Genomic DNA, 26,229 nt, shown 5'->3' with positions numbered 1-26,229 from the left:
CCAAGGCACTTTATTTTTTTATTATTCCAAAATAAACTTTATTCATCATAAAAAAAAGCTATTTACAACAATAAAACAGTGCAAACCTTTACATACATATACGGATCCATCATTAGTGTTACCTTTTTATATATAAAAAAACACAGCACTGATGCCACTCGTGTTGCTCCCTGGGGTGCTACCCCAATCCCATATTTACAATATTTAAGGGGCTTCCTCGCCTGTCCCCACTCCTCCCTCTCCAGTGGCAGAAGAACCTTAAACTGTTGTCCTTCCCCACCGAGACCTTGCGTTGGCTGCACTCAGCTTCAGTGCATCCCTCAGCACGTACTCCTGCAGCCTGGAATGTACCAGTTGGCAGCATTCCCCTACGGACATCTCGCAGTGCTGGGAGACCAACAAGTTTCGGGCAGACCAAAGGGTGTCTTTCACCGAGTTGATGACCTTCCAGCAGCAGTTGATGTCCGTCTGTGTGTGTGTCCCCAAGAACAGCCCGTAGCTCAGAGAATCCTCTGTTACACAGCTGCTGGGGATGAAACGTGACAAGGTCCCTTGCATCTTTCGCCACACCCTCCTGGCAAACCCACAGCCTGCAAAGAGGTGGGTGACCGTCTCGTCCCCAGCACAGTCCTCCCAGGGGCAGCACGCGCTGGGACTAATGTTTCGACCATGCAGGAAGGATCTGACTGGGAGGGCCCCCTCAACGCCAGCCAAGTGAGGTCTTGGTGCTTGTTGGTGAGTTGTGGCGATGAGGCATTTTGCCAGATGGTCTGGACAGTCTGCTCAGGGAACCACCCCACAGTATCTATTGAGTCCTTCTCCTGCAGTGTCTGCAGGATGTTCCGTGCTGACTGCTGCCTGATGGACTTGTGGTCAAAGGTGTTGGTCTGGAAGAACTTTTTCACAAAGGACAGGTAGTGCGGCAGTGTCCAGCTGACAGGGACGTTGTGCAGCGTCGGGGCTAGGCCCATCCTTTGCAACACCAGGACAGGTAGAACCTTGGCACGTAGTGACACTTGGTGCCCACGTTCTTTGGTTCCACACACAGCCTGATGCAGCCACAGACGAAGGTGGTCATCACGACGAGGGCGACACTGGGGACACTTTTTGCCCCCATTGTCCAGGGACTTGTGCATGGCGACCCGTTGGAAGATGGCATGGGTGATTCCCAAGGCAGAGGAGCGAGGAACAGGCCACACCTGCGCCAAGTATAGCAGCCCTGAGAGCACCTCACACCTGGTGACCAAGTTCTTCCCAGTTATTGAGAGGGAGCGCCGTTCCCACAGTCCAAGTTTCTGCTTCACTTTCCCAATCGCTCCCGCCAATTTTTGTTGCATGTCCCGGCCCCTCCGAACCAGATCCCCAGCACCTTCAGGTAGTCAGGCATGATGGTGGAGGGGACGTTGGATCGGTCGGGTCAGTTGCCAAAGAGCATGGCCTCGCTCTTCGCGCGGTTAACTCTGGCCCCTGATGCCAACTCAAACTGATCGCAGATGCTGATCAATCTGTAAACTGGCCGTGGGTCTGAACAGAAGACGGCGACATCATCCATGTATAGGGAGGTTTTCACCTGGGTGACCTCACTGCCTGGCAACATCACCCCTCTGATGCTCTCGTCCTTCCTGGTGGATTCGGCGAAGGGTTCTATACAGCACACGAACAAGACGGGAGAGAGGGCAGCCCTGCCTGACTCCAGACTTGATGGGGAAGCGGTCTGTTTCCCACCCATTGATTTGGACTGTGCTACTGATGTCTGTGTAGAGCAGTTGGATCCAATTCCTGATTCCCTCCCCAAAGCCCATTTTGAAGAGCATGTGCAACATGTACTGTCTGTGTGTGATATTCTATCGAAGGCCTTCTCCTGGTCCAAGCTGACCAGGCAGGTGTCCACCCCTCTGTTCCTTGAAGCTGTCAAAAACCTTCTTGCCAGGTACAGCACAGGTTTGGTCCAGGTGGATAACCTGTCCCAGAGCAGACTTGACCCTGTTGGCGATGGCCTTGGACAGAATCTTATAATCCATATTTGACAGTGAGATGGGTCTCCAATTTCTGATGTCCTCCCTCTCCCCCTTGTAGATGAGGGTAATGGTGCCCTTCCTCATGGATTCTGATATGCTGCCAGACAGAAGCATAGCGTTGTACACTTCCAACAAATCCGGGCCCATCCAGTCCCACAGAGCCAAGTACAACTCTGCCGGTAAGCCGTCGCTTCCAGGAGTTTTATTTGAATCAAGAGAACGGGCGGAGCCAGTCAGCTCCTCCAGGGTCAGTGGCTGGTCCAGACTCTCCTGCTTGCTGTCATCTCAGACCTCTGTGATAGAGGACAGGAAGTTCTGAGAGGCGGTGCTGTCTGTGGCCGTTTTGTCGTACAGACTGGCATAGAAGGATCTGCAGATCCTTAATATGTCTTTCTGCGAGGATGTTACTGAGCCATCCTCTTCCTTAAGGCTGTGGATCACAGACCTCCCCCTGTGCACCTTTTGGAAAAAGAAATGTGATCTCGTCTCAACCTGTTCCACAGAGCAGACCCTGGATCAGAAGATAACCTTGGAGGATTCGGAGGCGTGGAGCTGGGCTTGCTGGCTCTTTGCCTCTTGGAGTTCCTCCCTCATATCCAACCCCTCAACTGCAGAAGAAGAAGTTGCTGCAGGTCTGTCTGGAGTTGGCACAGTTCCCTCTGACCTTGTCTTGCTTTCTGGACCCCTCCGCAAATGAAGAACCTCTTGATGTTCTCCTTTGTCGCTTCCCACCAGTGCACAGGGGAGTCAAAGAAGGGTTTCACGGTTCTCCAGCCTGCGTAATCCCTCTTTAGTTCCTCAATGCTCTCTGGGGTCAGCAGCTTGAAGTTCAACTTCCACATCCCCCTGCCTGCCTTCTGGTCCTCCTGTAGGTGACAGGAGGCCCAAAGGAGACGGTGGTCAGAGAAGGACACTGGTGTGACGTCGGTGGATCTGACTGTGATTAGCTCCGACACAAAGAGGAAGTCGATCTGGGACCAGGCTGAGCCGTCCGACCTCGACCAGGTGTGTTGCGGCTGTGCTCCGCCTGCAGTGGTGCTGAAGGTGTCGCACAACTTGGCATCCTTTACCGTTTCCATCAGGAGTCTGGAGGTGTTATCCAGTCTGCTCTCGGCATTGCCGAATCGTCCAGCCACATCGATGATGAAGTTGAAGTCGCCGGCCAGAACGACCGGCCGGGATGTCGCCAGCAGCGGTGGGAGCTGCTGAAGGATGGCCAGCCGCTCACTGCGCACGGGCAAGGCGTATACATTAATTAACTGGAGTGGAGTGTTCCGGTACATCACATCTGCCACAAGGAGCCGCCCCCCCACTATCTCTCTGACTTAGGTGATTGGGAAGTTGCCCCCCCCGCATCAGAATCCCCAGGCCGGAAGTGCAACAATCATTGCCTCCCGACCATAACAACAGTCCGTGGGTCCACCGTCACGACCACCTTCGATAGTTGCGGAGGTGTGGCAGCCCGCGCTCTTGCAAGAAAGTCACATCCGCCTTTACCTTGGCAAGGAACTGCAAGGCGTTAACACATCGTGCAGTGCTCTTCACACTGCGCATGTCTAGAGATGCCAGTTTTATCTCCATGGCTCTTCTGGAGTTCAGTACCACTCACACAGTCCATTTTCATTTGTCCTGAGCCCTCATGCCCACAGCTTTGGTGAACCTCACTGATTCCGGGCTCAGACATTGGGAGTGGTCTCCCCCTGGGTGTGGGGTCCCTTGTGGTGAGGCTGGAGGTGCCTCTGGGGGGGATCTGCCTGTGCCCCTGTCCTTTTCTCTGGTGGTCCAGTATCTTTCATCTCCTGGTGCTGGGGTGCATTGGATGTGGTGCTGCTCCCGGTCTCCCGGAGCTGAGGAGCGACAGCCTCTGTGCTGCTCCCGGTCTCCTGGAGCTGGGGGGCAACGGCCTCTGTGCTGCTCCTGGTCTCCCGGAGCTGGGGATCGGCAGGTAGGTTTCTTCCCTCGCTTCTTCCTGTCTGTTGTTTCTCTTTGGTTTCCCCTCCTCCATTCTGCCGCTTCCTCTGCCTCTGTCGCCGGCTTCCGCTGCCGCTTCCATCCTCTGACGAGGAGAGGTTGCTGGTGTCCATCTGCTGCATTATTCTTTTCTTTCCCGTCCCCTTGTTTTCCATGGCCCGTTGTCTCTTTGGTGGTGTCTTCTGTGCCTTCTTCCTCTTCACCACCTGCCATTCTCCTCCTTGTCCCTCCTCCACTCCCTCTTCCATTGACTCCTCCTCTTGGGGAGGGGGCTGGGGGTCTGTGGCTAGGGGTTGGGGGCTCAAGGCGGTCGGTCTGACCTCACCCCTCCTGGCCTCGTTCTCTTCTGAGGTACCTGTGCTGGTGAGGGGTGTGTCAGTGTTCCTCGGGGTGTTGCTGGTGCTGGCATCCCCTCTTATTGCCTGTGCGTAGGTACAGGCCCATTTTGGGCAGGGCTTGTAGAGGTGGCCTGCTTCCCCGCACAGGTTGCAACATTTGCTTTCCCGACAGTCCTGTGTGTGGTGACCTTCCTGCTTGCAGTTCTTACAGATGACTGCGCTGCACGGCAGCCATGGTAGTGTAGCGGTTAGTGTAATGCTTTACAGCGCCAGCGACCCAGGTTCGATTCTGGCCACTCTCTGTAAGGAGTTTGTATGTTCTCCCTGTGTCTGCGTGGGTTTCATCCGGGTGCTCCGGTTTCCTCCCACATTCCAAAGACGTACAGGTTAGGAAGTTGTGGGCATGCTATGTTGGCGACGGAAACATGGCGACACTTGCGGGCTGCCCCCAGAACACTCTATGCAAAAGATGTATTTCACTGTGTGTTTCAATGTACATGTGACTAATAAAGAAATCTTATCGTATCTTATCACTGGGCTGCCACGTGTCCAGGCTTGTTGTGACACACCCTGGGTTGTCCCACGTACACCATGTATCCACGGTTCCCTCCGATGGCAAACACTGCGGGGGAGTGGATGATGGATCCATTGGCGTCCACTCTCAACTTGACCTTCACCTGGCACTTGCTGGTCCAGATCCCGAACAGATCTTTGATGTCAACGCAGCTTCCTGCTCCGACAATGTACCGAGCCAGGAAGGTGAGGACATCCACCGTGGGCACATGTGGGTTAAACATGTGCACCGTTACCACATATTCCTTCTGGGTGGGGAGGGTGAAGAGTGGCTGCACCTTCAGCAGTGTCAGCAGAGCTTTATTCCCCTTCTCTCGAAAGTCCTGCAGCAGCTTCTGCCATCCTGTCTGGTGCTTGAAGGTAACGTCGAAGTATCCATTACCCATGAAGTCCTGGAGGCAGTAGATGTCCTTCGCCTCAAAATTGCATGTATCCAGCAAGACGTTCCTGATGAAGAGGTCCCTTGTGAAAGGGTTCCCATCGCTGAGGTCCTTCACCGTCACTCTGACAGTATTGCGGATCCCTCCTCCCGAGGTGCTCGTCGCTGCCGCCATCCTGATGTGGTCGATTGCTGAACAGAGGAGTTAGACTGGTTTCCCAATCAGCATTAGGATCCTCCTCTGTGTCAGCTAATTAAGCTCTCATCAGGCAGCCGCTTGAACGCGAAGAGTCCTCGATATCTTTCCTTCAGGGTCGGTGTCTGCAGAGATCTGCCACGAATCTGTCCTGGTGGAACCTTGGCCGTCCTGATCACCAACGATTCCCTGCCAGGTAAGTCAAAGGTCACCGATTAACAGGAAAATAAAAAGCCTCCTCACTGAAGGAGCCCAAGCCCGAACCTCAGCTCTGCACTGTCACAATGACCACTCCATTTTACCCTACCTTTTTATTGGCTGAGTTGCCACACACTTAGCCAATCAGAAACAACTTTTAAAAAGCTGCTGGTCCTCCCTTCCGCTGCTCTGGCTGCTGCAACTGGTAAAGTAAGCTCTTAACTGAAAAACAACTTTTAAAAAGTTGTTGTTACCATGGGAAGTGTGTCATTAAGGGTTGACACGCTTCTGTGTTTAATGTATAGAAAGGCGTCATCAATGTGTTTAATGAAGCCTGGTCCCATTGTAAACTGCATATTTTAGCTCTTGTTTATGGGTGTGAATTACCCTAACGTGATTTCAGATTTCTTTTTTTAAAGTTCATGAATGAGTATAGAAATAGAATGAGGTGGAGGATAAATGCATGGCTGAGGGATTGGAGCAGGGGGCAGGGATTCAGATTTCTGGATCATTGGGACCTCTTTTGGAACAGGTGTGACCTGTATAAAAAGGACGGGTTGCACTTGAATCCCAGAGGGACCAATATCCCGGCGGGGAGATTTGCTAAGGCTACTGGGGAGAATTTAAACTAGAATTATTGGGGGGTGGGAACCGAACTGAAGAGACTGGGGAAGAGGCGGTTGGCTCTCAAATAGAGAAAGCTTTTAGACAGTGCGAGAGGGAGGATGGGCAGGTGGTAGAGAAGGGACGCGCTCAGACCGATGGTTTCAGATGTGTCTGTTTTAACGCAAGGAGTATTGTGAACAAAGCGGATGAGCTTAGAGCGTGGATCAGTACTTGGAGCTGTGATGTGGTGGCCATTACAGAGACTTGGATGGCTCAGGGACAGGAATGGTTACTTCAAGTGTTGGGTTTTAGATGTTTCAGAAAGGACAGGGAGGGAGGCAAAAGAGGTGGCAGAGTGGCACTGTTGATCAGAGATAGTGTCACGGCTGCAGAAAAGGTGGACGTCCTGGAGGGATTGTCTACGGAGACTCTGTGGGTGGAGGTTAGGAATAGGAAGGGGTCAATAACTTTACTGGGTGTTTTTTATAGGCCGCCCAATAGTAACAGGGATATCAAGGAGCAGAGAGGGAAACAGATCCTGGAAAGGCTGAGCCGTCCAACCTTAACCAGGTGTGTTGCGGTTGTGCTCCGCCTGCAGGGGTGCTGAAGGCATCGCACAACTTGGCATCTTTAACCGTTTCCATCAAGAGTCTGGAGGTGCTGTCCAGTCTGCTGTCGGCACTGCCGGATCGTCCAGCCGCTTCGATGATGCAATTGAAGTCACTTTACAACAATGAAGGAATGCCAATATTGTCCAAGCCAGGATGGTGTGTGACTTGGAGGGGAACCTCTTGGTGGTGGTGCTCCCTCTCTTGTTATCATTCTAGTGATAGAGGCCATAAGTCTGGGCAGCGCAGTCATTTCAAATTAAGCTCTTTGCTGGAAATTTGCAGTAAATCAGTTTCCAAAAAAGAGATACGGGTTACAATTTTCCCTCAGGCTCATAATGTGAAAAGGTCTGTCAGCTGGGACTGGTACTTGGAGCTTGATAGACTGGATTGAAATTGAATTATTCACCTACTTGGTTTCCTACCCCTATGCTTATACTGATCACTTCACTGGAAACCCCGTTAGTATTGTGAAATCATTGTGTAAGGTAAATTCACATCATCATCGTCATCGTGGCTATCCCTCGAGGTCAAGGATGATGGTCTTCGTTCCGTCGATCAGAAGTAGTCCACAGAACCAAGATGCCTGTGCATGTATTTGTTTAACGTGTACTTGATGTTGCACTGCAAAAAGCACACGATACTTCACAAATCAACCAACTAACTCCAATGGCATGGAAACCATGACTGTTGGAGCTGATGGATTTGCTGCAGCCTTCATCCGCCTTCACAGCCGTTGAGTTTGAAATAACTTTGTCTGCCTGTTCCACCGTTGAGGTCTTGGTTGGATTGTTCTTTGTCAGGGACCTCACCATTGACCTTACCGCCATGGGTGACCCTACCAGGAGCACAGTTCCAGATGGCATCGCTCTCGGGATCTCAGGACCACATAAGCTTCTCCAACACAATGAGGTGACAATCCATGGAGAAGATTCACATCATAACATTCTTCCATTGGCATTTGTTATTAAATGATAAGGAAATATAAAGTTGCCCTGGAGGACAGCAGAGCAACAACCAAAGTTGGTATGTTTCTCACTTAAATATTAATCATAGCACTCCATTGTTCATTTATAATGTATTTAACCAAACATGGTCTCAAAAATATCCAACAGTTTATGCAAGTTCCAACAATTGTTGCGTCTAAAGCCAAATAGTACAACATGGTCACCTACTTTTCCCTTCCCCCAATTGAATCTTCATTGCCAAGAGTCCATGTCATAGTTGTGTTGTTTTACCTTGTACTATTACAATGCACTGTGTAATGAATTGATCTGTCCGATCGGTATACAAGACAAGTTTTTCACTGTACCTCGGTACAAGTGACAAGAATAAACCAATTCCAATTCCAATTCACTGCATAATGATAGTTTGATGTGGAACAATATTTTAAAATGTGTAGGCATCCAAAATACTCTTTATTATAAAAATCTGTGAGCAGAACCCTGTGCCGGCGTTCATGTGCATGCAAAAATAGTCCTTTGCAATAAAAACAGAAAATGGTGGAAGTACTCACAAGGCAGACAGTATCTGTGGAAAGAGAAACAGATTTAATGTCTTGGATTGAAAATCCTTCATATAAGAACTCTGGATCGAGGGTAAACTAGCCAATTGGATACAAAATTGCCTTGGTGGTAAGAGGCAGAGAGTGCTAGTGGAGGGTTTTTCAGACTGGAGATCTGCGACCTGTGGTGTCCCACAGGGATCAGTGCTGGGTCCTCTGCTGTTTATCATATATATTAATGATTTGGATGAGAATGTAGATGGCATGGTTAGTAAGTATGCAGATAACACCAAAATTGATGGTATAGTTGACGGTGAAGAAGATTGTCTAAGGTTGCAACAGGATATTAATCAGCTGGGCAAATGGGCAAGAGAATGACAGATGGAATTTAACTAAATGAAGTGCTGCATTTTGGGACGTTAAACCAGGGCAGCACATGCATGGTGAATGGTAGGACTTTGGAGAGTGATGTTGAACTGAGCGACCTTGGAGTACAAGTACATAGTTTCCTGAAACACAGGTAGACAGAGTGGTGAAGAAGGCATACAGCATGCTTGTCTTCATCAGCTGAGGCTTTGAGTACAAGAGTGATAAACAAACTGCTGGAGGAACTCAGTGGGTCAGGCAGCATCTGAGGAGGCAGAGGGATAGTTGACATTTCGGGTTGAGACTCTGCATTAGGATGGAGAGTGTAGAGGGGAAATAGCCATTATTTTTCACATAAAGAATAGTTGGTATCTTGAATGAGCTGCTCAAAGAAGTAGTGGAGGAAGGAATAGTAACAACATTTAAGAGGCATCTTACAGGTGTTTGAATGAACAAGGCATAAAAGGAATTAATGCAAGCAAGTGGGGTTAGTATTGATGCTGTACAACTCCATGACTCTAAACCTGTGGTTTTCTATTTCCTTTAGATTTCCAGCATCTGCATTTTTTTTAACTTTCAGTGATCCTTTGCTATTGGCCTTTCTTCGATCTGGGTGGGTGTGCACCTAGCAGTATAACTCCAATGATCTGGTTGCATGTGGCACTTAACACATAGCAATTTGAGACTGGTCCCTGAGCTGACAATGCATACTTCATGTATAATAACAGAATAGTCATGATCCTGCCGATACATTTAGACATTTTAGCAACATTGCCATTTTTACCTCAGCAAGTATCCACTCATAAACCAAATGCTTTTAGTAACCATGATATTTGATTATTGGCACAAAGAAAATAACTGAGCAAAAGCACTGATAATGTCTATAATTTGTTTCAACTTCCACTTATGGGGAATATGTTGGAAGTGGAAATTTTAAGTCAAGAGGTTCCAATTTTAGTTATTAAACACATACATCATATACACATCCCCATTTGTTAGAGGGAAGCTCGAGGCTTTGTGCAGGTAAGTAGTTTAAGAGCATAGTGAGAGGTAGTTCTGGCATATACAGTATGCATATGTAACAGATTTACAGTGAATGATCCAGCTTCAAAAGAGGTTAATAATTACAGTTAAATTATAATAATCTGCTATCTGAATTTTTTGTTCTGTATCTGGCTCACCTGGTTCTGTCACACTCATTCCCTTTAAGTTCACCGGGGCCCCATTTCCTGAGCTCCCTTTAAATTTGTTAGGGCCCTGTTTCCCAAGCTCCCTTTAACCTCATTGGGACCCCATTTCTATGCTCCTTTAAACTCACCTGGCTCACTGGAAAATTTATTATATTACTGCGTAAAATCTAACAAAAATGAATTAAAAGAATAGTAACAGGACTAACTTTCAATAATCTGGAAAATCTGCTACTCTGGCCCCACCAAAGTCCTGAGTGTGGCGATTATAAGAATCCAGGATTCTGGGAGATGCCGTGCATTTACTTTACTAATTTGGCATATAATGTGGATGTAATGTTGAATGTCATCAATTGATATTTTGTGAACTACCCCGGAAAAGTAACAACTTGCTAATTTCATATAATTGCACATGAATAAAATTAAAGTTCAATTTTTATGTTTCGCTTCATAAGTTTTTGTCATATTAACTCTACAGCATTCCACCCCATCATTAAGCATGGACTGATGTATTTGCTAGGAGTAACTGAAGCACAGTGGCAAAATTTTATTGCTTTAAAAATTATGAATAAAATGTGTACTATACATTGAATCTAGGATTTATGCAAAATGGTTGAGTGGACTCTGTGGTCTGAAGGATGGTTCCACGGTGTATGACTCTGTGAGAATGAATAACTTGTTTTATGATTTTTAAACCTTATTCTAGTGCCTAGTGCAAAAGCAACAACATGCCTTTATATCTGTGTATTTGCATTGCTGTTACAATTCAACTAATTTTGTAAGGGTTCCTCAACTGGTATTGTCTGTATGATTTTAACTAGATAATATTCACTTTTTTTTCAGTTTTTAATTTCTTTTGCCAAAAAAATTGAATTATCCAACTTATGCCTTAAAAATTCAAATTATTAGGTAATTTATAGAAAGTGACTTTAAAGTAAGAGAAATTATGGTATACACAATATTCAGCAAGTCATGGCTAACTAATCCATTGGCTGCCTGTAGGCCTCAAACCTTCATTTACCTTTGTGCTAACTGGTGACTTCCATGGCAGAGTTGATTAACATCTCCATGACATACATTCTTGAGAGAGAAAAATGTGTTTAAATAACCTGGAGAAAAATTTTCAGTCTTGGAACCTTGCAGCCTAATGGCACAAACATTGAATTCTCCCATTTTAAGTAATCCCCACAACCCTGCCCCCAACCATGCCTCTTCTTTTCTTCCCTTTCCTAGCCTATTTCTCTTTTTTCTTCCCCTCTTTTTTTCCTCTTTACCTTTGACACATCCCTCGGTGGATCTGCTCTCCCCTCCTCCCCTGCACCTGCCTATCACTATCTCTGACCTGCGTCTACCTATCACCACCTTGTGCCCACCCCACCTCCCCTCTTGTGTCCACCTATCACTGCTCTGCTTTTCCCCCCTATATATTGGGCTTCCCCTTTTCCTATCTTCAATCCTGAAGAAGGGTCCTGACCCGAAACGTTGACCACCTGCTTTTCTCCACGGATGCTGCCTGGCCTGCTGAGTTCCTCCAGCATCATAGTGTTTTTCATTTAAATCTCACCTAGCTGTTACTGCATAGCAATGCCTTTGGGGTTGATTTAGAAAAGGTGAATATGATGGTGATGGAATGATTTGATAGAACAATTTAGAAGACTAAGCAGAAATGGGCTGATTGCTGTGACTGAAGAGATTAGAATGAGCGATGTTTATTATGATGTGAAATGTAAGGAATTTAAGACAAAAGGAGGAGAAACGAGTATATGGTGGATTGTAAAGGTGGGGAGTCCACTACTGGGGTTAATGGAGTCACCATTTAAGAATGGGTTGAATGGGTAACTGAACAAGTATAGAGGCTGACTGCGAGCAGCATCAGTGGATGGGATTAGGAACATTTCTCAAATAGAAGATTAGCACTGAATTGAGTTGACTGGGTTAGATGATTTGTTTCTATGTGAGAATCTCTCTAGGTTTACTTCATGTACAAGTAATTAAAGGTAGATTAATTTTGACCAAGCCATAGCAAGTCATTCCAATCTTGATTAGTGAGATCATATTTGAATATTGAAGAAGTTTTGGGCACTTCAACGTCAGGAAAACATTGAAGCATTGAAAAGGGCTCATTGAAGATTTACAGGGATCATTCTGTGACGTTACTGTTCTCAATGATGTGAGATTCTCAACTGAATCCCATCTCAACTGAATTCTCAACTGGCATGGCATAAAGTATTGAGTCATGTGACTTTGGCTTTTAAACTTCTGCTGTTAGTACAGGCTATTTAAACTAGAGAGTATTCTAAAATTAGATACTACAAGTTCACAATTTGCAAGTCATGAATTGTGAGTTTAAAAGATTTCTTTCCCACATAATAATTAAGCAAAATAAGCTCAGATGAAGGGGAGTTAACACTGCAATGATGAACACTTTAAATAAAGGTGCATAAGTATATAATTGGGAATGATGATTAGAGGTTTGTAAATGTAAGGAAAAACCAAAAAGAGTCATGTCTTCCACAGAACATTTCATGGTACTTAATTACATCCACACTCTTGGAATGGAAGAATTTGTGTTGTGTGTTGTCTGTTTGAAGAGCTGGACTAAATTAGATTGTGGAACTTCAGGAAGACACTAAAATTCTGGAGCTTTTCTGGGCAAGCTTTATATTCATTGCTTTTCCTCAAGAGATTAATGAGTGGCAGAGGATGTATATCAAAACAGATTGTAAGTGACCTGTAAGATGACAGAACATCATGGGGTAAATGATTTTTTTCTCAGACAACACTTCTTGTGTTGCACCTATCACAGTAAAGGTGATGCCTGAGATAAGGACCATTGTTGTTAGTGATGGATGAGATAGAGTTTGAGGTTGGGATAAACTGTGTTGTGAATGGATGAACTGGAATTTGCAAGCAAGAATGGGCATTTTAGATGAATGAAGAGTTGATCCTTCATTTTTGTCTCTCTTAAGATCTTGCAGATATGCTAATAACTATGCAATTCTCCACAGCATTGGGTAGTATCCAAAATGCAAATCACTGCCATCTTTTTCAAATTGTTCAGTCTAATATGAGTAAGAATCTTTACAAGGATTAAATTTACAGTTGATTGAAAGGAGTTCCAAAATATTAACGATGTGTAGACTACACATATTTTTGTGTGTAAGATACATATCTCATAAACTCATAAACCCTGCCAGTTTAAAAAAATGCGAATTATTTAGGGTTGGTTATTTTAATCAGTTTATCAACCATTTAATTATCTAGATTTCAGTCTTTACAGTATGGAGGAGTGGGTATATGTTTTGCAATCCGTACAAAGCCTAGAACTGCAGCATGTGTGTCCTATAAACCAAAAGTATTTTAGCTAATAAATCACTCACTGAATAGATTCTAGTTTTGCATCCAATGTCTTATCAGATGTATTAATAAAATATTCCTATATATTTTATTCAAGGAGTAACACAAAACACAAAATATATTGGTTACAGCAGGCCTTTGTTAATGAAAGAGATAGAGAAATCTATTTGTCATTAGCTACTACACTGCCAACTGAGGATTTTTGTGCTCTGTTGTAAACATTTCTTTTTCTGTTTTGAGCAGAGAACTTGAAATGAAGCTTACATTGCTTTAATAATATCCACAGTACTTTGCTGAAGTTCAAACCCTGTGTCTACTAAATTACCAATTTATCTCAAATTGTCCAGTCACAAAAAAGGAAAATGACAAATCTCTCTCTATGATTAACTGAAGCCTGGAATATTTTATCTATGAGATACAAAGGAAGAACTACAAGGATGCGAACAACCAATTGTTAGCTTCAGGATTTGCCTGCTGCTCTTTTAACCCCTTCAATTTTATCTCATCTCTTTGTAAGGTTGATTCTTCTGCTAGATGTCTATTGTTTCACTGGTGATTCTTCATGCCTCATTGGGGGAAGTGGACATGATAAGTAGGTCAGTCCCATCCTCGGTCAATACATATATGTGACCATTTTCTCTATATTCCCTTTTCACAAAGCCAGAACACTGTGTTAGTTGCAGTTCGCTATTGCCTTGGCAATGAAGATCAGCTAAGTCAGTGCATATTCCAAAGGTCTCCACAGTTCTATAAAAAATAATTGGTCTATTTTCCCTTTGTACATAGCTTACTGAGTGTTTGTTTCTCATTGTCATGTTCAATATTTTTCTTACTTTTCTCTGGCTTGACTTCTTTATTTAAAGCCAATAACATTTTCCACTCTGTGTACATCTTTCTAATCCTTGGAGCTTTCTGTTTACTATCTTGCATGGTATAATTGAAAAAGCTGGCCTTCCACACAAGAACAGCAAATGTCACTACATAGTTGCCTCAAGGATGGATCATAAGTGAATTAATGAAAATTCTGTCTTCATCACCTGGGTTGCTTCTACTTGAATAATATATAACACCACAGCCTAGTTTAAAATGCCACAATAACAATCTCTGTTAAATGTCCTGTATTAGCAACAAGTTTCATGCAGAGTGGCATGCAATGTAATTGGACATACAATTGAACGCTACCATTGCATTTTCAGGGTTGACTTGGCACCCTGGTGCAAAGTCAATTCTGAATCAGCCATGGATAAATGCTGCTTACTATGACATCGCAGTAGGGAGTGTGAGTCCATCATTAATGAGACAAATGTCTTTTTGAAACTAATAGCCACTGTTGCATTCTTTAATTGAAAACATGTTATTATCATTATCTTCAAAATGCCTATCCAGGTATCTTAATCTCAGATCTGCAGTTTTTTTTTTGATTTTCAGTTCAATCATAGATTGGGTTTAAAAAAAAGGATTTATTGCTAAAAAATATTTACTTTGTTGTGGATACAATAGTACAGTGCAAAATGTAGCAGAGATAATTTTATAACCTCATGGAGTTTAACATATTTCATCTTAATATTTATATACTGTCACTCCCAGCAAAAGTGAACCATTTTGAGTTAGAATTTTCTATAGTAGATCACCTAAGACCCCTGCTTCTGGTTAGACTTACCCCTGCATCCTTTACCTCAGTAAAACCTTTTGCCCATAACAATGGTACACTGCAATGAAGGAAACAGGTTATGTGGGACCTGAGTGAACAGGACAACTAAGTGGGTATCTCTTTAAATGAAAAATATTTAAAGATGGACAAATAAACACAGGAAAGACAGATAGGACAGTGAACAGAAGGGGTAGTGCTGGTCTTAGTTTCAAAGCAGATACAAAAAAAATAGGTTTGTATTCTTCAGAGGGATGGAAAGGAAAGGATTTTGAAATTTCTCACAAAGCTTCAATAGCTGAAGGTGTGACACACCACACTTGTAATTACTTACACTAGTACCTTGCTTAGAGCTCAGGATGTGTTCTCCGGTTCAAGAGTGGGAATGAAATTAGTGCTAAAAGGGATCATTAGAGCATTATATAAAGGAACATGTGTTACTGACAGCACTGCGGTGGTGGGAATCAGGCACGAATCCCTGCGCTTGCTAGTGCCCTGTCAGAAATGAATAGCTCATGGCTCGGTGTGATGAGGCTGCCTGTGAAGGCAGATATTGGGAAGACTGGGCAAACAATGCAGTTACTCAGTGCTGAGATGTGGGCTCAGGGCAGCACCCTGGACAGCACAGTGAGTGTGAACTACTGGGAACTGACAGTAGCTGCTACAGGTGTCGATGGACCACAGTAGGTAAATGCTATCTTCTGATTTCTCCTGTGCATCCCAGATGTTAGAGACATAATTTTCAAATGCCCTACTCTCAGTCAGTTATCTGTTAGTCATCACTCATGATTGTTTATGCTTTTAAATGGTAAGACATAGCTAGTGACCAGATATTATATGGAAAAATTGTGATCTCGTGACAAACATGGTGAAGTTCTGCCTCTCATGACTGAGGAAATTCTCATTCAGAAACACACAAAATGTTGGAGGAACTCAGCGGATCAGGCAGCATCTATGGAGGGAAATGGGCATTCAATATTTTGGGTCAAGATCCTTCATTAGGACTGGAAAGAGGGGAGAAGCCATTATAAAAGGGTATGGGGAGCTGGTGGGCGATAGGTGGATCCGGGTGAGAAGGGTGTGGTAGGCAGGTGAGGGAGGGGGAGAATGGGAATGATGTAAGAAGCTGGGAGGAGATAGGTGGAAATGACAAAGGGCTGAAGAAAATGGAATCTGATAGGAAAAGACAGTGGACCATGGAATGAAGGGAAGGAGGTGAGGACGGGAACCAGAGGGGGGAATGTGTGGGTGATGGGCAGATTGAGAGGGATCCAATGCCTGCTCTTTCTCCACCCCCTCCCCCTACCTTTTTATCCTGGCTTCTCCCCTCTTTCCTTCCAATCCTGATGAAGTGTCTCGACCCAAAACGTCGACTGTTCATTTCCCTCCGTAGATGCTGCCTGACCTGCTGAGTTGCTCCAGCATTTTATGTGTTGCTCCAGATTTCCAGCATCTGCAGTCTCTCTTGTGTCTCCGAAATTTTCATTAATCTCACTTCTGTTCATCAGCAGTCATAATTCCCTTGAATCAGAATACTGACATGGGTTTGGGAAGCTCTGCACAGTATATTTTATCCTATGGTATATCAAAAACCAGCAGTTTGAACTCAAGAACATGATAGCAAAGGACAATGGAGAGATAAGTATGGAAATAACTTACAGTATGACATTATAAATCAGATGACCAGCCTGTAAAGAACTTCAAACACCTGGGCTTTGTGAGCAGTCAATATATTGTCTAAAGGTATTAAGGATATTCCCAGTGTGTGCAGTTAAAGCAGTTTTTTTTAATGCCTTCTAATTGTCTGGTATAGAGTGCACAGTTTGCTTCCAGCTGTATTTTGCATAAATAAAATATGCCATGTATATTTAAAGAATTGTAAGTTTGCTTTAATGCACATACTATAGAATAGATTTGTTATGGCATCTTCTCGGGCTTTATTCCCAGTGTCAAGCGTAACCTTTCTCCTTCAGGGCTACCTGCTGTTCAAACAAATGACAATAGAACAATGTAGTGTCTCTGCTCCAGCTGTGCCTGCTGCTCAGTCTACCAACTGGAAACAGTCACATCTGTCATCAGCCAACTTCACCACTTCTCTGTTGTTGAGATTAATGATGCCTCATATTGCCTTGCTTTGTTAAATCAGATAAGCTGATCCTGGACCTGAAAAGAAGGTGGGGCATTGTGCTTGACTTCTTCAATGCGCTCCAAAATTTTATCCTAGAACCTAGGTATGTGACGCAGGTCTGACAGAACCCAGCTACATGTGTTGAGTTTGGTTTGGGTCATGCGTATAATCTGATAGAATATTTGGATTCTGGTCCAGTTGGGTCATGCCACACTGGTCACTTCTGTGCCCTATCCCTGTCAGAATGATTTGCTTGTTGTTACTGTATATGAGTAGCATGTATGAGTTTGTTAGAGATATGGCAATGGCCAAGTCAGGTATGGAAAATGATCTAAATACTTGAGCTTGTGTTGAGTTTGATATGATCCTGGCAGACCTATCATCACCCCCAAGGGCAACATGTTACTGAGAAATTACCTTTTGAGTTTATTCCCCATAGCACCTCCTCAATTAACAACCTTGTCCTTGCCCACTGGCTCCCTAACCCACAGCTCACCCTTTTCTCAGCCTTGTTTGTGAATGTCACCAAGGATCCTACCTAGCCTTCCTCTGCCACTTTCTCCAGCCACAGTCATCCTCTCCAAACTCTTGTCCCTTTTCCTTGCTCCTTCTATTCCAACATTACAGATGGAATGTCATACTTTGGAATTCCCTTCACACAGCCCTTGATCCACTTTCAAAACTCTGTTGAATTACTGTACACATTTGGTCACCTCTATATCCTTTCTCCCCATTCCCCCCTTCCCCACAGTATTCCACTTGTTGTGTTAAAGGTGCTAAGAAAGTGAAAGTTTTTATTTTAAGTTATATGGTTACTTCACTCTTTCTCAGAAGTACAAATGAATGCGGGAGTTTGCATTCAAAAAGCCTGGGGACCAGGCATTGCAATTGACTCATTAGTATGTGTTCATTCTTTCTGTGGGGTTTAATGGTTTCCATATATGGAAAATTCCAAACTGAAATGTACACTCTGTTCTTTCCATAGCTATGCAGCAGGTCCTGGACAACTTGAATGACTTACCAAACTCTACTGGAGCCAAGGATCTAGATTTATTGTTCCTGAGAGGAATCATGGAGAGCCCAATTGTTCGGTCACTAGCTAAGGTAACTATTTAATCTGTAGATTTTTAAGTTGCATTCCTTGCTTTGTGTTTTCATTTCCGAAGGAATGTATCAGTCAAAAGAGATCACCATTAAATATGCTGAAACTTCATTTATTGCAAAAAAACAAACTGCTGAAGGAACTCAGTGGGTCAGACAGCATCTGTGGAGTTAAATGGACAGTCATCTAGACCAATTTACACTGATCCTATTTTATTCTCCCCACATCCTCATCAAGTCCCCCCAGATTCTTCCACTTAAGTGCATTGCTGCACTTTGGCTTCAGAAGGCTTTACTTAGACACTGACCCACTCCCTCATTGTAGTCCAGATGAAGGGCCTCAACACGAAACATCGACTGTTCATTTCCCTCCAGAGATGCTGCCTGACCTGCTTAGTTTCTCCAGCAGTTTGTGTTTTGATCCAGATTCCAGCATCTGCAGTTTCTTGTGTCTTCAGTTATTGCAGGTTTATCTCTTCTGCTGTACAGATGTTGGTCCTTAAGCAAGTTTAATAAAAAGGATACACAAATATGCTTTACAAATCAACTGCTGACAAATGCCACTAAATACTTAATCAAGTAAAACAGGCTGATTCCCCTTGAGATTCAACAGAGTGGTGTAAAGAGTTAAGTAAGAATATCTTGTTACCTGGTGTTCAGCTGCTAAATTGATCCAAAGAATTCTGACAGGCGAACATATTCTTTTCTTGAATCTGTTTCATATGTGAATTGCATTTTCATAAGAGAAACAGAGAGTAAATGTTCTTCTTAATATTTGAAGAATTCTGTGTGTTCGAATGCCATAAATCAAATATTTTTACATAATTTCCAACACTACTCCTCTGAATTGTGAGAGAATCCCAAATATTGTAAATGTACATGTATACTTGTGGATCAACCTTTGTTTCTCTGCTTTAAATTGGGCAGGCTGTCTGCAGGGAGGAATTTTATCTTAGAAGTTCTCTGATGAAAGATTCTTCACCAGTGATATCGTGGATGCAAATTGCCCAGTATTTGTTATTCAGGCACTTGTTGGCAGGGGAATTTTGCACATAGATATCTGTCAGTAAAGTTGAAATGAGTCACCCACTCTGCAGCAGAGGTAGGTCAAGAGAGACTGCAAACCCCTGCTAAATATGGATGTCTTGCTTTGAAGGGTTGAGGATTAATTGGGAAAGCAGTTTCTTCGAAACCAACAAGGTAGGGTAACAAGTTTTTACACTATCAACATATGATCGATGTTCTAGCTTTCAGTTTATTTGCAACCATGATTAGATTAAAAAGAAATAACATTATTACACTGATGCAATTATTATGTTTTGTAACAGGATTATTGGCAACAGCTTCAGCAGTTCCGTTGCAAACAAATTCTACACAAGATTTGCTATGGCCATCTGGTACAACGTGGTTTTAATTGACGCATTGTTAGCGTTCGTGCTAACCATTAGAAACTCACACTGACTGACAATCTTTCTAGACTTGTTCCTGCTTGTCAGAAACTGCTGACAAAAAGCAATCTGATTAATACTTCTACACTGCCTGGCCACTCCAATGAAAGCACCACAGAATGCTGCACAAATCTCATCTGTACCTGCTCAGGTATCGCGTAATGTTGGCCCCATACCAGCTCATGTCCTAAGCAATGCAGTGCCACAGTAATTTCATCAAAGTCATGGGTTTACACATTTAAAAGTTAATGATTAATATTCCACTGAGAGGCTGTGAATTAGTGTGGTAAATTAAAGTGAGATTTTGAATACCATTAGATTGCCTTGCTGAGATTGAGATTAATTTCTACTGCAGTGATGTTGATTTTTGTGTAATTATTTTGAAATGTTCCTAATCACAATTAAGCTTTTGCTTTACTGAAACTAGCAGTGGATTTTCCTCTGTGAATCAAATAATTCAACCATATTCTATAGGCTCTGGTTTAATTATAATTGATTCAACTTTGATGAACCTTGGGCTTGGTGGAAAACTCCAGTCATGGGCATCCATTGAAAGGAAGCTTTGCCTTTTTGACCCTTCATGAGGCAGAAATATACTTCAAGAAAGCGGTAATTCAATCTGTGCTTTTCCTGATGAATTATTTGTGTCACATGTGGATCAGTATCTGTAGTTATAAATGAATGGAAGGATGAATGGAAGGAGCAGTGAGGCGGCCTTTATGAGTGTGATGTCAAGAGTTCAGGGCCTGCATGTTCCTGTTAGGGTGAAGGGCAAGGCTGGCAGGTTTTGGGTTGATGAGAGATATTGAGGTGCTGGTTAAGAAAAAGAGGGAGGCATACACTATGCATAAGCAATTAAGAACTATTGAATCTCGTGATGGCTACAAGAAGTGTAGAAGTCCACAGGAGAGAAGTTAGGAGAGCAAAAAGAGGATATGAGAAGGATCTGACAGGCAAGGTGAGACAAAATCCCAAAAGATTCTATAGGTACATTAAGAGTAAAATGGTGGCTAGGGAGAGAATAGGTCCCCTTAGCTATCAGTATGGCCATCTGTGTGTAGAACCAAAGGAAATGGGTGAGATTTTTAATGAATAGTTCTCTCCAGGTTTTTACTGTGGAGAAAATGATGGAGTTAAGGAAATGAGGGAAATGAGTGGTGATGTCCTGGACCACATTTGAATTAGCAGGGAGGAGGTATTGGAGGCTTTAAAGTGCATTAAGATAGATAAACCCCCAGGGCCTGACCTGGTGCATCCTTGTGGGAAGCTAGAGAAGAAATTGTGGAGGCCCTTGAGAGATTTTTGTTTTGTCTCTGCCACAGGTGAGGTTCTGGAGAACTGAAGAGTGGCTAATGTGGTAGTATTGTTTAAAAAGGGTAGCAAAAACAAGCCAGAAAACTACAGGCCAGTAAGTCTGACATTGGTGGTGGTAAATTGCTGGATGGAATTCTGAGGGATGGGATCTACCAACATTTGGAAAGACAGGGTTTGGTTCGGGACAGTCAGCACAGCTTTGTGCATGGGAAGTCATGTCTGACAAATCTCTTGGAGTTCTTCCAGGAGGTAACCAAGAGCATAGATCAGGGTAGGTCAGTGGAAGTTGTCTATATGGACTTCAGCAAGGCCTTTGACAAGGTCCCTCATGGCAGGCTAGTCCGGATGTTTAGATCGAATGGGATCCAGGGGGAGGTAATGGATTGGACGCATAATTGGCTCAGTGGTAGGAAGCAGAGGGTGATGACTGAGGGTTGTTTCTCAGACTGGAGGCCTGTGTCTAGTGGTGTGCCACAGGAGTCAGTGCTGGAACCTTTGTTGTTTGTAGTTTAGATAAACAATTCAGAATGTGTTTGGCTTACTGGCCTTCATCAGTCAGGGCACTGAGTATAGGAGTTGGGAAGTTATGTTGCAGTTATATATGATGGTGGTGAGGCCACACTTGGAATATTGTGTACAGTTTTGGTCACCTGTTATAAGAAAGATGTTATTAAACTAGAAAGAGTCAGAAAAGACTTACCAAAATGTGGCCTGGACTTGGGGGCCTGAGTTACAAGGAGAGGTTGCATAGACCAGGACTTTATTCCTTGGAAAGTAGGAAATTGAGGGGTGACCTGATAGAGGTATATAAGGTCATGAGGGGCATAGACAGGGTGAAAGCACATAGTCTTTTTCCCAGGGACGGGGGTGCTAAAAACAAGAGAGCAGAGGCAAGAGATTTAAAAGGGACATCAGGAGTAGCTTCTTCACGCAAAGAGTGGTGTGTATTTGGAATGAGCTGCCAGAAATAGTGGTTGAGGCATTAGCAACATTTAAAAGCCACCTAGATAAGTACATGGGTAGGATAGGTTTAGAAGGCTATGGGCCAAATGCAGGTAGATGGGACTAGCTCACTGGGCATCACAGTTGGCATGGACAAGTTGGGGCATAGGGCCTGTTTCCCTGCTGTATGACTCTATGAGTCATAATTGCCTTAGATCTTCCTCTTCCAAGATTGAGGACAATTTTGTTTGCGCCATCCGTTCCCTTGGCTGGCTTTGGTTTCTATTCAGGTCAGAATCTGAAGATGCTTTGTGCTATCCAGGACGAAGCAGTTCATTTGATTGCCATTCCATCAATCACCCCAAACCTTTCATCATTGATGCACAGTAGCTGCAGTGTTTAATATCTACAAAGTGCATTGGGGTTTTTCACCTGGACTACCCCAACAGCATTGTCCCAACCCACAACCTTAACCATGGTGCACAGGAACTTCACCACTTTCTGGTTCACTTCTTGATCTCGTGCTGTCTGGATAAGGAAAGATAGTGTTGGTCCTTTATCAATACTATTCAAAGTCTTGAAACTCCCTGCCCAACAAGGTGGTGGGAGTACCTTCACCAAAAGGATATAGTAGTTCAAGAAGATGGCTCACCATCACTTTCTCAGTGGTAATTAGGGATAGGTGATAAATGTTGGCCTTACCAGCAATATCCAGGTCTTAAAAAGTCAATAAATTAAAATTAAAATAATAGTCATCATTATAGTGACTGTATCTCACTCAATGCAACTCCTCCAGTTCTTGTGAGTAGTATTCCAGATGCTTTTGAAAGTTGTGGAGTAATGGGAAATGATCAGACTGTTTTTTGATCTTCTAGAGAATATACTTAAGTTGGTGGTGACTTAATGAGTTTCCAAGCTCAATGCACAGGAGTAAGCAATTTGTATTGAATTAACCTACTTTCATTAGTTACCATGTTGTGAGTTTAAGCCCCTTTTCTGGAGTTTCAGCCTAGATTGTGCAGGCTGACATAACATAGGCTAACACTCTGGTGCAGGGAGTACTGTATTGTCAAAGATACCATTTTTTTTCAGAAGATTAGATAGGAATGCTAGATATGTTATTTTCCTGAATATACCTCCAGTACAATCTTGCTCACTTATTTCAATGTTATTGCTCAAAAATGTCAAGAGAGTATCATTTACATTATCAGAATGTGCAGCCATGGTACCTTTCCTTAGAATGCTGAGCTAAGCATTAACTTCTGATGGTACAAAAACATAATGGTATATATTTAAAATATCTTTAACTTTAGAGCATAAATGATTTTTGGCTTCAAAAGTAGATTTCCTTCAGACCCCAAGTGGCTGGAAGAGCAATAGAGTCTAATGAGCAATGAATGAACTGGAGTGAGTCCTAGAGTTCCCTGGGCAGTAGCTCACAGCACTCACATGTACCCATCCTATAGTTGCACTCAACACATAATGGCTCATGTGTTATGCCTTAAGCTTAAATAAAAAAGTCCTGTCCTGTCCTGTCCTGATCCATTATTAGTATAACTACTTCTTTCAACATGTTCCGGGCGAAGTCACTGGGTTTTAAATGCCACTGGAAAATTGACTCAGTTTGAAACTTGGAGTTCTCAGTTCAAAAAAGAAATGTAATTTATTCATCTTGCTTAAAAGTTCTGCTGGCATCAGCCCTTTCTCCAGGGCTGATTTTTGTTGCCAGCTTTTATTTCCAAGAACATATCAGCATTTGCTTTTGAGTAATCTGAGCCTATTGTGAACTTCCCAGGCTCCTACATTTGCGTATATTGGAAGCTGAGAATTATCTTGAATTATATATTCAAACCTACATCAAACATTTGGAAAAATTGTATGTTCAGATTGCAGGTACGGTGTGCATCAAGTGGTAATCGCAGTCTAACACCCATCTTTGAAAACAAGATGAAGTAAAATGGACAGATAAAGGATGGTTGCATGGCTGCAGTTTATATTTATTGATACCAAGGGCACATATTTTGGATATTTTCCATTGACAATGGCCTATGAGGCAGCAGTTATTTCAGGGTTGATGTTTTGCCAATGATTCAAATGTGAGATTACAAATACTAACACATGGCGCTACTGACCATCCTTATTCTTAATTGTTTTGTGATTAGTGAGCTAATATTAGGAAGACATTCTGGTGTTAAGGTATTGAATGCTCTTCATTTTGGAAATCTAGGATCACCAAGTTAGGTATAGCATGTTCAGACACATTGTCAATCTCTCTTGTTGTAAAATGAGTGGACGCATTGTCAACTCTTCCCATCAATATATTTTAGCAGTCAGCCAACAATTTCATGTTTCATCTGGATGTTGCCCTGTCATCTGTCTGAGTGAGTTAGCCATGAACTGCTGAGTTAGCAGTTTATGATGCTGCTTCACATCAACAGTTTACACTCAGTTTAAGCAGAACCCTTCACTCCAAACTATATAGGACATTTCAATATATAAAGCTGAAGCAAGATCAGGATCAGGTTTATTATCACTGACATATGTCGTGAAATGTGTTGATTTGTGGCAGCAGTGCAGTGCAAGACATGAAGACATAAGAATTAACATAAGTTATAAAAATAAATAAATAATGCAAAAGAGGAATAATGCGGTAGAGTTCATGGGTTCATGGACTGTTCGAAAATCTGATGGCAGAGAGGAAGAAACTGTTCCTGAAACATTGAGTGTGGATCTTCAGGCTCCTGTACCTCCTCCCCGATGGTAGTAAAGTGAAGAAGGCATGTCCTGGGCAGCGAAGGTCCTTAGTGATGGATGCCCCCTTCTTAAGGCACCATCTCTTGAAGATGCCCTCGATGGTGGGGAGGGTTCTGTCCGTGATGGAAACGGCTGGGTCTGCAACCTCTTTTGATCCTGTGCATTGGAGCCTCCATACCAGGCGGTGATGCAATCAGTCAGAATACTCTCTACTGTACATCTGTAGAAATTTGCAAGAGTCTTTGATGACATATCAAATCTCCTCAAACTCCTAATGAAGTAGAGCCACTGGTGTGCCTTCTTTGTGATTGCATCAATGTGATGGGCCCAAGGTAGGTCCTCTGAGATGTTGATGCCCAAGAACTTAAAGTTGCTCACCCTTTCCACTGTTGACCCCTCAATGAAGACTGGTTTGTGTTCTCCTGACTTCTCCTTCCTAACATCCACAATCAATTCCTTGGTCTTGCTGATGTTGAGTGTGAGGTTGTTGTTGCAACACCACTCAACCAGCCGATCTACCTCACTTCTGTACGCCTCCTCATCGCCATCTGAGATTCAACCAACAACAGTGGTGTCATTGGCGAATTTATAAATGGTGTTTGAGCTGTGCCTAGCCACACAGTCATGAATGTAGAGAGAGTAGAGCAGTGGGCTAAGCATGCATCCTTGAAGTGTGCCTGTGTTGATTGTCAGCAAGGAAGAGATGTTACTACCGATTTGCATTGACTCTGGTCTCCCGATAAGGAAGTTGAGAACCCAGTTGCAGAGGGAGGTACAGAGGCTCAGGTTTTGATGTTTGTTGGTTAGTACCGAGGGGTTGATGGTGTTGGAACACTGAGCTGTAATTGATAACCTGTAGCCTGATGTATGTTTTGCTGTTGTCTCAGTGTTCCAAAGCCGAGTGGAGAGCCAGTGAGTTTGCATCCGATGTAGACCTGTTGTGGTGGTAGGCAAATTGCAGCTGGTCCAGGTCCTTGCTCAGCCAGGAGTTAATTCCAACCTCTCAAAGCACTTCATCACAGTAGGTGTGAGTGCTGCCGGGCAACAGTCATTGAGGCAGCTCACCCTGCTCTTCTTGGGCACCGGTATGATTGCTGCCCTTTTGAAGCAGGTGGGAACCTCCGACTGCAGCAGTGAGAGGTTGAAAAAGTCCTTAAACACTCCAGCCAGTTGGTCAGCACAGATTTTCAGTACCCTGCCAGGTACACCGTCAGGGCCTGATGCCTTCTAAGGGTTCACCCTCTTGAAGGATGTTCTGACATCGGCCTCTGAGACAGAGATCACAGGGTCGCCAAATGCTGTGGGGATTCTCACAGGTGTAGTGTTATTTTCCCTGTCAAAGCATGCATAAAAGATCAGGGAGTGAAGCACCACTGCCATTTATGCTGTTAGGTTTCACATTTTGGAAGTAATGGCATGCAAATCCTGCCACAGCTGTCCATTTTAGTCAGAAAGAGAACCATTTTTAAAGCTAAATAGATTCTGCTGTTATTATTGGGTCCAGAGTCAACCTGCATGAACTGTTCCTCGTTTATGGAACCGGTCCTGAGTTTCGTCTGTCTAACATTAACAGCACTCCCTCCTGAAGCCAGG

The 26,229-nt window shown here is 43.7% G+C and overlaps 1 protein-coding gene across 1 annotated transcript in view; it reads left to right on the top strand.

The window, feature by feature from the left end:
- The first annotated feature begins 2,080 nt into the window (after positions 1-2,080).
- mpp2b (MAGUK p55 scaffold protein 2b) overlaps positions 2,081-26,229 on the top strand; it is a 111,608-nt gene continuing 87,459 nt past the window's right edge. Inside the window, 2 exon segments of the mRNA XM_052038592.1 lie at positions 2,081-2,197; positions 18,063-18,181. Coding sequence (XP_051894552.1) covers positions 2,086-2,197; positions 18,063-18,181 — 231 coding nt within the window. The 5' untranslated portion in view covers positions 2,081-2,085.

The sequence above is a fragment of the Pristis pectinata genome, chromosome 25 (assembly GCF_009764475.1).
Source record: "Pristis pectinata isolate sPriPec2 chromosome 25, sPriPec2.1.pri, whole genome shotgun sequence".
Classification (NCBI taxonomy): domain Eukaryota; kingdom Metazoa; phylum Chordata; class Chondrichthyes; order Rhinopristiformes; family Pristidae; genus Pristis; species Pristis pectinata.
The sequence above is the reverse complement of the archived record's forward strand: the minus strand, read 5'-3'. Positions and strand labels throughout refer to the sequence as shown.